This window comes from Antedon bifida, chromosome 1 (genome assembly GCF_963402885.1).
Source record: "Antedon bifida chromosome 1, ecAntBifi1.1, whole genome shotgun sequence".
Lineage (NCBI taxonomy): Eukaryota > Metazoa > Echinodermata > Crinoidea > Comatulida > Antedonidae > Antedon > Antedon bifida.
This window is the reverse complement of record NC_136226.1, coordinates 15066076-15078591: the sequence shown is the minus strand read 5'-3', so window position 1 is coordinate 15078591 and position 12516 is coordinate 15066076. Positions and strand designations below refer to the sequence as shown.

Genomic DNA, 12516 nt, shown 5'->3' with positions numbered 1-12516 from the left:
ATTATATTCAAATCAATTCACATTTTAACATAAACTATTTTAGATTCCAAGTATAGTAATCCAATTGCATGATACATCAGTTAGGGGGAAATGGCTGTGGTCATGCTACAAAGTGTTGTCAAAACAACATAGACTAACCCATGGAGGAAAAAATAAATTTATTTTTCCTCCATGCTTAAAAAACCATAGTGTAATGAAAAAAAACATGTGAAATAATACGTATGACCTATTTATTCAATATGTACAATACTTCTATTGACAAAATAAATGATTACACTTATGTGTCAACTTCTTCATCAAAATGGAAAATAGATGATACTTTAACTGAGTGATAACAGAGTTTGAAGACTAAAATTAATTTCAAATTCAAAATTTCATAATGTTCATATACGTAAATGTATATGTAAATATACAGCTTTTTTATTTCTTCATTTTACAATATAACTGCTAAAATATATATGCAGTAATTTTAGTTAACCTTTTAACCACATAATAATCTGAGTATTAAATCCTAAATTGTTTACATTTTTATTAACATAATCTTCAGTCCATTTTCTGAAAAGTATGTTTACAATTGAATTGTGTTCTGATAAAAATTAAACTATTTAATTGATACAAACCAATACAGATGAGTATAATGCTGAGCACCGTTAGCATCATTCCACTAATCCCCTTGATGACACTGACTTAAGGCCAATTTATGCAGATGAGTGGTAATGGTAAGCTGAGAAACCGCATAGCTTGTCCCACATAGAATGTATCCTTATCCTGAGCAGAAACTGCCGTCCACGTTGTGTGCAGTCATAAGAAATAACATAGATTCTATCTTTTTATTACCATTTAACGCTCGTCTGTGTAAATTGGTCTTTAGGGCAATGTTTTAGCAGTTACATATGTTAAGTTGAGTTCCCCGGTTTTATTTTGGTTAACTAAGACTAAACTTAAGTTGACTAAACTCTTGAGTTTCCATTCCATGTATTATTTTCATCCTCATAATCTGGTTAAGTTAACTAAATAAGTTACAAATGTTGAGTTTCTATTCCATGTGTTATTTTCACCCTAACCATCTGGTTAAGTATCAGACTAAACTTAAGTTACAACTGTTGAGTTGAGTTTCCATTCCATGTGTTATTTTCACCCTAACCATCTGGTTAAGTATCAGACTAAACTTAAGTTACAACTGTTGATTTGAGTTTCCATTCCATGTGTTATTTTCACCCTAACCATCTGGTTAAGTATCAGACTAAACTTAAGTTACAACTGTTGAGTTGAGTTTCCATTCCATGTGTTATTTTCACCCTAACCATCTGGTTAAGTATCAGACTAAATTTAAGTTACAACTGTTGAGTTGAGTTTCCATTCCATGTGTTATTTTCATCTTCATCATCTGAAATTGAAGCAAGACGATGGATGTTCCCTACCTGCGTCATTCCACGACTTGCACCAGCATTTTGTCGACGACCATATGAACTGAAAAATTTACAAATTTGTTTACGATTATCAACGCCAAAGAAAGAAATGGTTCCAAGCTACAGTATCAAACATCAAAGACATACAATTTCTTCTTTTTACTTGTGCCTATTACCGTTCTGTAATTGTATACAAAAATGAGTGCTAAATATTTAAGAATACCTTTTAGGCCGAGCTCCAGTACTAGGCCCAGGTTCACTAGAAGAATGCGTGTCTGAGGTGGCCCCTTGACTACTGCTGTGGGCATCTCCTGGACTGCTGCTAGGCTGTTTAGAGCTTGATTTTCCAAAGATGAGGACCATAAGGAAATTCCAAAGGGCAAGAAATGGCCACAGGATCGTCATTAGGGGATTAGTAGATGGGCTATCAACAACTGCCTACAATGCAATATGTATACAAAAATGCTATAGTATACCATGGATTAAAGAATAGAATGATATGCATCGACGGTGACATCAAACGATTTTACAACGCGCTTGCCTATACTAAGGCACTGCTGCCAATCAAACAAACACGCTCATTGAACTCTGTGTCTCTAACCGCGGCCCTCTGTAGAACGCTGCGAATCAACTCCTACATTTTTTAAGAACAAAACGTAGCCATGTAGAAATCGTATGCGCAGTCTGAATGTTCTATTGACATGTCTGCGTCGATGAATAATTGACAACAACAACATATTGCTGAACAATTCTGTTTTAGTTTCATCACAATCGGACTACGAAAAGTTCACTTTCTTACGACTGTTAATTTTAAGTAGTTGGTAATATTGATAAAATATGCAATTTTTATATTTGATATTACCATATGAGCCTGCCATCTTCTGTCATTAAAAATTGCATTCATCTATAGAATATTAATTTATGCATTTGACCATGTATGTTGTTAGCGTGTCCTGTGTCCACACATACAACAATCGTGTTTTTAATACGGGCTAAGCAGTGGTTTTTTCATAAATCTCCTTAATTATCGATGTGATTATATTTAAACTGTAGTTCCTGGTGATTGGCTAGTGGTTATGTCATCCACATCACATCCAATCACAGGGCCTAATCGAATGAAAACAGCGATCCCTGATCCAGGATTGGCTGGCTATATATAGTTGCGATACGTTACCTAGCGGTCGTTTTGAAAAGTACACGCAAGGCAAACTTAATCACGAACAAACGAAGTTACCTTGTCTATTACTATATTATTATTCACACAAGAAGTAGACAACGGTGAGTATATAGATCATGATTACACGTTGTATCTACTACACTTAAGATTAGCCTAGGCCTACCTAGGCAGTATCAATGTCGGCAAATCAGAGGGTTTTCTAGCTTAAGCCTAGAAGGCCTGGACCTAGGCTAGTATTCTTGCTGATTTTGTAATTTTACAACAAATGAGACAACAAATAGTTATTGTCTCAGATGTAGGGCTACTACAGGTCATAAAAAACATTAGCGTAGATCAATCGCGGCAGAAACCTATACTAATTACAATGATAGCATCTACAAACATCATGCCACCAAAGAACGCGCGAAAGAAGCGTAGCCAACAAGGTTAAATGTCGTTGCACATGTGCAGTAAACAATATATTAGGCACGCGACCGTTTCGTTGTTACCATGCGGTTAATTAAACTGTAACATTGTGGGCGGTCCGCGCTCTGTCGGCTTGAGTCATGGAACCCTTGATCTCAAACTGATGCATATCCTTCTATTCTTTAATCCATGAGTATACTAACATTTATAACCAAAATAAATAATATAAGTAGTGCTGTACTCAACCTCTGGAACTTGTAAATGGGTCATCTTTTGGGGTGAGCTTTTAAGCAAGATGCAAATTATGTTCAAGCTTACAACTAGACCAGTACAGTGTATTAACCTCAGTTTAAATAAAGAATTCTCGGATAAACCATAGGTTCAGTGTACACGGTTTGCCTGTGTACACTTTAAAGAACCCAGTTCATCATTCGAGGCGAGTTTACACGCTAATGTTTACCATGCTAAACTGGTTTACAAAATAGTCCCTGTGTCAGGGGGATTACTACCAATCGGTGAGAACAGTAATTAAGTTACTATTTCTAATCCTTGGCCATGTGCCTAAGACATAAAATTAAAAAAAAAGTTTTCTTGGCACCATAACAGAACATCAAAGGACTTACAGGTAGAACAATGATGCTCGCATCTGGAACCAAATTAAGTTCTGTGAGAGTGCATCCCATATCACCAGTTCCATATGTACGCCTGGGATACATTGTGGACAACATAAATGAATTCTTCAAGTCTTCAGAGGTTATTTTCTGTAAGAAAATCATTATTTATTATTGTAATAGCAAAAATGATTGTAAATAGTATTGTACATCTTTTAAAAATAATGATATTGTTATGCTGTGTTTACAAACTAGTTTGACAAAAAAAGTGTGATGTTCCAAAACATGGTAGTGATATGCTCAAAAATGGTAGTGATATGACATCATCATGTCCACATCATGGCACACCACATTTTGTTGTCGCATAAAGTTTGATAGTGTAGACAAGGCTTTACACACACTTGACTTTACCTGTTTGATATATTCATAAAGCTCTGAAAATGTTGCAGTTGCTTGGAACTTATTAGTAAATGTTGACCCATCTGGTAGTCGAAACTGAATCCTTGCACTCTCCCTACAAATAATCAACAATAATTTATCATTAAATACAATGCTACCGTGTTCTATATGGTCATGTTATTAATTAAGCAGAGATTGGGGTGAAATGTGGGCAAAGTCTTAAGCTCTGTCTACATTACTAGTTTGACAAAAAAAGTGTGATTTGCTCAAATATGGTATGATATGCCCAAATATAGTAGTAATATGACATCATCATGCCCATATATGGGCGCGTACATCACATTTTTTTGTCACATAAAGTTTGATAGTGTAGACACAAAAAGAATAACATACATTCGTTTTCTCTTCCGTTCCATTTCTTCCTCTGCAGTCTGCTCTTGTTTCTGTACATTCCTTTTTTCTTTTCCTTCTTCTCTCTCTCGCTTTTCTGCTTCAAATCTTGTCTTTTTCTCAAGCTTGTCTCGCTCTAATTGCTCACGAACTAGTTTTCTATGCATTTCTTCTTCCTGCTTTTCTTTCTTGCGTTCCTGCATTGCTCTCAGAGCTACTGCCTCTTGGTTTTTCTTTTTTTGCTCTTGCATTTGTTTTCCCGTTTCTCTTCTTTCCATTTCTTTTTGCTTATCAACCTGAATGTTTATGATTACTACAAGTTATTTAGTACATACAGAGAGACCTGGGTTCAATTCCCAACAACTCCCAGTATACTCAGCTGTAAATGAGTACCTGGTTGAAAATACTAGGCAGGATAAGGCAGCGTGGAAAGGAACTGGCCACCCTACCACATAATGCCGAGACAAAATAAGATCCTCTAACAGCTCATTACCCTATGTTCGGAATTGAATACAGGACCTTTACTTTACTTTTTTTATTACTCTATTTATTGATAGTTATTATTATTAATCTGTTTTTGTCTCACATACCTGCTTTTTCTGCTTCTCCTTCTTCTCTTGCAAAGCATACATCTTCTTTCTTAATCTTGTTGCTTTTTCTTCTATGGTCTCTTCAGTTTTCTTTGCAGAAGACGCTAAAAAATATTTTAAAAATCCATCAATCATTATCATAATTCAGTTCAGTTTAATAGTTATTTTTAGGGTCTTTTTGAAGGCGAATGTTCCTTATATATGTATATATACACATTCTCCCATACCATATGAAAATACAATAACATCATGTAGACAGGACTTCTACATAATGAACTATGTCTTATTTATTAATATTGAATTGTTGTAGTGAAAGAATTGTGTTCTAATAGTCCTAATAGTGCAAGGTAGATGTATACAAAAGACATTAAAACATACATGATTCTGATTGAGTTGTAGACACACTTGCAGCTGCCTGAGGAGTTGCACTGGAAACTGACTGAGGGGATGTTTTAACCTGTGTGTTCGAATCTGTTGCATCTCTTGACTTGGTTCCATTCTTTTTCTATAAGAGAATTGTAAATGAAAGCAGAGGCAGAACAGAAACATAAATTTAATATTCAGTTCCACAATTTTAAACCATAAATACACATGGTACGTGCTACTTATGGTATATTGTCATGTAATAATTCGAAAACAAGTTATTACCTCAACTATCTTTTTAATATTTGCTTTTAATTCCTGTGGAGTTACAGCTCCTGCTATTGCCTCTAAATAAACTCCATTACTACCATCAATAAATGAGACGGACGGAATACACACAACAGGGTCTATGTTACATTAAGGATAATATAATTAGTAGTACTATAGGCCACCATAAGTATTTTCAATATATTAATTAACTCTAGTTGCCTTGTGTAGTTGGTTGGAGTTTAATAAGGTCATTTGATGTCAGTATCCACTCACTATATTGCTACAATGAATGATACAGTATTACATAAAGTGCCGATGTGGTTTCTTTGGGTGTATAAACCAATCAATTGTACAGCATGATATAAATGAATTCCCCCACATCTGTATGTGTATTAATAAATATTATTATAACTATTTTATATTACTATATAAATGATATTTAATAAAGTGAAGTTTTGATCAGCATCGAACATATTTTATGTTTTTCTCACTGGTCATTTTTCTGACATATATAGCCACCTCTCATTAAAAACAATTTCAAATCGGAGAACACTCTTCTAAGATAGTTAATCTTTCATTACAAAGATTTTAGAGAACAAAACTGTAAAAGCCATCATGTTTTTTCGTCAAACCTAATTACATTTTATGAAAGGATACAGTGTTCACTAAATTGAGCACATTCAACACTGAAAAAAAAGTAATACAAGTAAATATTAACACTGTATAATAATGATTACATAATCATAATTAATGAATTGTTAGGGAACAACAATATAATGCATACTGTACAATATATAAGCAATGATATGAGTTTGCAGTATTGGGTGGTACTGTACAACGACTTTTAAATCAAAGGCCTAGAGTACTCAATTTGTTTTCAAGTATCCTGTGCATCTTTCGACACCAGTAGAGAAAATATAGAGTATATAATCATACATTTCATTTATATAGGTCCATTATATAACAACAGTATTCACTCTACCTATTTGCATTAAGTCTGATGGCAACTACACCACCATCCTTGCAGATCTGTTCCACGTCTCCATCTTCCCAACTTTTATCCATTGTTTTTGTACCTGTGTCATCTTCATTACCTACAAACAAGACAAAAATATATGGCATAATATTTAATAAGGCCCTAAGTCTAATTATTTTACAGTAGTAATAAAATAAGCTGCATAATGTAGCGGCCACTTATTAGGTTACTTGGCTACCCTATACCCTAGCTAGGCAGGCACCAGCCTTAATCTAGCCAGCTGCTCTAGGATTCCTCTACTACCTACACTACACTACTCTAGCCTCCCTAGAGGATAGATCTAGAGTAGGCCTAGGACTAGAAGACTAGCCTACTAGGCCTATTCTATTATCCGCCCTATTTTGGTAAGGGCCTAGGCCTAGCCTACAGTAGGTCTATAGTTAGGCCAAGCTAGCTAGCCTAGGCCAGGCCTAGGTAGGCCTAGCCTAGCTAGGCCTGGCCTAGGCTAGGCCTACATAATTTGTCTTCAAAGAAGCAAACCGTACCTCGAATATATACTAAAAATACGGAGTTCTTTTGCTGTGCCGCTTTTATGGCAGCGTTAATTGATTCTTCATACCAAAGCATTTTGTACTGAATAGATTTCGTAATTTTTCACGGTAAAAATACGAGATTTACTAAATACGACGTGTGTATAATAAAATAAATGAAAGTCGAGCGAAAAAATGTTTTCTATCGTGGTAAATAATAGAGGGCGACAGACCCAAAATCACACTTATGTGACGTGTGGGAAACGTAAACTTTACTTAGAAAATTGCTGATATAAATATATTCTAGCTCTTTTTATAATAATACATTTTGGTTGATTGAGATCCAGCCACTGATAACCATAGCATTGTCATTTTTTCAGTAATTTGCCTTTGGATTATAATATATATATTTCTAGAAATCTAAAAGACAATTTCCACATCAATCAAGTTATTAAAAAGGGCAATAGGATCATTGCATACATTAAATCCATTATAGATAGACTCAACAATTTTGATCGTGTTGTATATGGAGATATCCTTTGGAGAAGTATCGGCCTTCCGACCATTAACTATGCTTGTGCTGTATGTGTTAATACAAATACTAAAGACATACAAAAGATTGAGTCTCTTCAATTACAAATGGCGCGAACAATTCTTAAAGCACTGCAAAAGAGGCACTTTATGGCGATCTAGGTTGGCAACCAATTAAAGTAACTCAGGATATTTTTAAAGCAAAATATATAAGAAATGTTATGTGTATGGAAATGTATCGTTGGCCAAAACTTATATTAAATACAATTATTAGACATAAGAATTTTAATTCAAGGTACCAATTTATTAATGAATTTGAAAAAACTTGTGATTATCTTAAGTTCGATTTCAATGCCATTCTTAATGATATATGTACAGGTACTGATATTGATATAAACTGGGTCAAGCCATTTGAAAATACAATTAAACAATCGTATTCTACTTTTTGGAAACAAGAAGTATTAAGAAAATCATCTTTGCTTGATTACTCTTTGATAAAAGGGTCACCTGGCCTAGAACCTTACCTACTTGATAAAACAGATTTTTATGGCTCAAGTTTAAAATTTAAACTTCGTTCAAACACTTTACCACTTGGAAAAATTACAAATAAGTGGAACATTGATAATATAAATGACAAGTGTAAGGTTTGTGGGTCAGGTGAAGAAGATGTTAAACATTTCCTGTTTATTTGTAATAAGTTACATTGTATTAGAATGGAAGAATTACAAACACTTCAACGTAAACTTATTGCAATAAATTGTGTAGATACTTGGGTAAATTTTATTTCTGGTGACCTATCTATAAAGGTTCAATATGTCCTAGGAAGCACGTTATTCCATAAAAATAACTCTCACGACACTTTATGCTGTATTTGACAGTTATTGTAAAATGTACACAAACCGTGCTTGGAAATCAAGAAATGCAATTGTATTACAACTTTGAACTGTTTTATTTAAAAAAAGTGTTTTCTTTTCCATTGCTGTTGCAAAATCAGTAGTTGTATTAGTGTAGTTTTAGTTTGTAAATAAGTTTTGTAATAGCGTCGAGTCAAATTTTATGTCATTATCTCAAATATGTTTTATTTTCGTTTCAGTTTTTATTTTTCATTGTTTTTGTATTGAATTTTGTAATTGGTATGGACGCACCATCTACGCATGTGTGCCACTGTTAAAAAAGTGTTGTTCCAAATAATAATAATTATTATTATTATATATATTATATATAAATCCAAAGGCAAATTACTGAAAAAATGACAATGCTGTGGATATCAGTGGCTGGATCTCAATGGAGATACAAAAAAAAGCGAAAAGCTAAATCAAAACGATAAAGTAAACAGCCAGAAAAGTTAGCAGAGCTTTCGGGCAATACTAGCCGTTCATCAGTGCAAGTCTATCTATATATAAATTTGCCTTTGGATTTATATATTATATATAATATATAAATCCAAAGGCAAATTTATATATAGATATATAATCAAGCTACTGGCGCGAAGTACTTTAAAATAAGAATATATACAATATCTTATATTTGATGTTCTTTCAAAAAATATTTTTTATATAATAATTATTATATATTATTAATGCGATATTATTGTATGTACTTCAAATGAACCGCAACTAATTGCTGTCAGGTGATCTAATACAAGCAACATGATTGGTTCATGGCGGTACATCCTTTGATGATGTGTTCTCAGGTCATATTCTTATGTCAGTGCATTTATTGGGTCAAGGTAGTTTATAGCAACAACTGAGCAATGATGGTGCAATCGAGTTAAGAATGCTGATCTAGGCTGAATTCTTCCTAGTTAGCACACCCTTGCATCATATATCTGTGCAAAACGCCTGCTTCTAAGCATTTTCAAGAACATTCAAGTTCAAGTACACTAACTAATAACAAGTACATTTGAATTAGCCGAAGCTTATGTATTGTAGGCCTAGACCATAAATCATACTGATTGAGTAAGGCCCCTGTTGTTAACTCAAAGGCACTACATACACTATATCTTACGGTAAGTACGATCTTAATTTACCGTTTGAATATTATTTATAGGCTATAAATTTTAATAGCATTGCAAAAGTAAACATCATAATTATCAAATAAACCACTAGCCAGGTAGGGGGAGTGAGGTTTTTTTAGAGGGTGGTGTTGGTCAGTGGTTGTTAGATAGAAGGGAAAGTCCCTCAGAGGTGCCAGTATTGGATGTACTTAAAGTGGATCAATAATTTGGTGAAATGTATCAATCATCAGATGAAGTACAAGTCTACAATTCATAACCGTAGTGTAACGGTGGTATTTTAGTGTATTCGTTACTATGTTATAGTCTCAGTGGAAAGATTTCACACAGTCACAAAATGTACCAACAGCAAATATGGTTTATGGTCAGATACAGTTTTATTTAAATATGCAATGTAATACAGAGTATTACAGTAGTCTCATAAAATAATAGTCTAAATTGTTTTATTTAATTTACTCTTATTAATAGGTGAAACTTGGTCAAAATGGATTCTAAAACAAGTTCAAACCATTTGCTGCTAAGTAGCAATCTCAGAGGTTCTACTAAGATGTCTGGTTTTACTGGAACCAATGAAAGAAAGAACCTGTTGCATTCTAAGTCGCTTCTTCTTGGAAAAAGTTCTCTCAAGTCAAGTGGCACGCCTTTGAAGAGTAAAGATAATTTGCTGGAGAAATCAGGAAGTATCATTGAGACAACCTCTAACAAACCAGATGAAAATCAGACCATCACCACCGCAAATCAGTCATTAAGACCGAATCTGCGATCAAACTTGCTTCTTTCTTCATCTTCTCTTACATCAAGATTAACTCTTGGTGGGCAACAGAAAGATCTATTAAGAGGTTCCACACTCACCTCCAAAAGTGCTCTGTCCAGCTCTTTGAAGTTATCATCTGGACTGTCATCATCCCTTTTATCGTCCAATCTGTCTTCAAACTTGTTGTTAAAAGGAAAACTCATAAAAACAAGCAGCTCATCACCGTCGTATCTTCTGAAAACAAACACCATCAAAACAACTCGGAAGGAAAAGGTCATTATTGGGGATGAGGTCATAACTATGGAAACAGATTTTGAAATGCCTATTTATGATTTCCATGACAACAGTGCTGATTTTGAAGAAGAAGATGATGACATGTTCGCATCACCTAACATGGAATTAAAATTTGTAGAGGTCAATTCAGTTGACATGATAAATTCTTTAAAGGTGAGATTAAAATGTCATTAAAATTCATTCATGTAATAAGAAATTGTTTTCCAGTATTTAAAGTTCACCTTTTACAATCAATCAATCAATCAATTTATTTGGAAATTGCACCTTTACATCAGTGGCACACACAGGAAGTGGTGCATCCATATTGAACACAATTAACATAAAATGACGGATACGGATACTTAAGCAAATTTACAAGGTTAAAAGATTAAAAAAAAAAGAAAAATTAAAATTAGTACTATATACTGTGGCAATATTTAGTTAAATATATTTATATATATATATACAGATCACATGGCATTTACCTGCTTGGACCCATCGATATATATCGTCGCTAGATCTATTGGCATTTGCCTGCTTGCGTCAACAGTGTAACGAGATAGGGATTTCCTATGTTAATGCACTGTTCGTATATAGCAGGAAAATGCCATAATTTCTCACAAAACCATAGATAGTGTTTTGCTATATCTTTTCTTTTAGGTAACTAATTTTGATCGGATTTTCACATAAATATAGATAAAATGTTCCTTTTGATCATATCACTCACCCAGCCTTCGTTAACCACCACTTTTTAAGAAATCGGATTCTGAACTTGGCCTTCTTATCGGGTAATGTTTTTCATCGACCGTATTTGACGACAAATGATGTTTTTCGTTTTATTATCGCCATTTTTTTTTAAACAATGGAAATTAAATTTTCTTTTTTGTATACGATAAAATAACATATACAGAAGAAGTCTGAGAAGTTTCATAAACGTACGATTATTATAAATGGTAAAATTTAATTTTTTTTCTTTGGTATTTTTTTGGCCAAAAAATATGGCATTTACCTGCTTGGAAATAGCACATTTGGCAATGGTCGCCGAAATACTTAACTTTAAATTTCAATTTTTTGCCAGTAGGTCTATATATGTGTGTAGTTTATAATGGTGAAGTTTTGATACGTTTTGATATTTTTTCTTTGAGATATAAGCAAATCAACCTTTGGTAGATGGCAGAAACCTGCTTAAGTCCAAATATAGCATACCTCGTAACTTTGGCTATAATTTGTTAAATCAGCTGAAACTCACGGAATGTTGTCATTTTATTATTTTGATTATATGGTATTAATATCAGAATTGTTAGTTTTTTTTAAAAATATTTATGATAAGTTTAAATTTTCCATATTTAAGGCGCTAGCTCTACTTTTCTTGATATTTTGTTGTTGAGGGCGGGGTTTTTTTGTTACCTCGACAAAAAGAGTTTTTTACGGTTAAAAAACATCGCTTAATTACACTTTTTTACAATAAAACAAATAATTTATTTGTTAAAAAATAATTAGAATAATATTTTACTGATCTTCATACATTAATTACACAGTAAACATGTTTAAATGTTAAGTTAGGGCTAGGCTTAGCCTGACCCAAAATCGAGACAAATTAAAAAACTCAACGAAAGTTATCTCCGAGTTTTTAAAAGAATACTTGGTTTACTAATGGTTTATTTCGTAATAAACCTTATCAAAATTAATCTAAAGTAAGTGTTAAGACATTAGTTGTTGTTTTCTTTATGGATATTTGTTCTTAAGGTTTAATATTAGGCTGATAGGCCTTATAAACTAGGCCTAGTAGGCCAGGCCCTAAATAAAGGCTAGGCCTACCTAGCC

At 33.5% G+C, this 12516-nt stretch overlaps 2 protein-coding genes across 3 annotated transcripts in view; one reads left to right on the top strand and one right to left on the bottom strand.

The window, feature by feature from the left end:
* Positions 1-289: 289 nt before the first annotated feature.
* On the bottom strand, positions 290-7288 carry LOC144843841 (UBX domain-containing protein 4-like). 2 transcript variants are annotated; one of them, XM_078700806.1, is made up of 13 exons: positions 7136-7288; positions 6597-6708; positions 6272-6300; positions 5630-5751; positions 5360-5486; positions 4982-5085; positions 4395-4687; positions 4014-4116; positions 3615-3752; positions 1633-1847; positions 1327-1470; positions 1194-1230; positions 290-1032 (listed from the first exon to the last, which is right to left on the bottom strand). In XM_078700806.1, exons 1-11 carry the CDS (start codon positions 7215-7217, stop codon positions 1335-1337), a joined length of 1461 nt encoding a protein of 486 aa, XP_078556932.1. In that variant the 5' UTR covers positions 7218-7288; the 3' UTR covers positions 290-1032; positions 1194-1230; positions 1327-1334. The 2 variants fall into 2 exon arrangements, with proteins under 2 accessions (XP_078556932.1, XP_078556939.1); XM_078700813.1 differs by lacking the exon at positions 1194-1230 and having other exon boundaries at positions 290-1070.
* Positions 7289-9504: 2216 nt separating this feature from the next.
* The window catches only part of LOC144843706 (telomerase protein component 1-like), a 50408-nt gene continuing 47396 nt past the window's right edge, over positions 9505-12516 (top strand). Inside the window, exons 1-2 of the mRNA XM_078700600.1 lie at positions 9505-9659; positions 10134-10866. Of these exons, the coding sequence (XP_078556726.1) occupies positions 10150-10866 (717 nt within the window). The 5' untranslated portion in view covers positions 9505-9659; positions 10134-10149. The remainder of the gene's footprint in view (positions 9660-10133; positions 10867-12516) is intronic.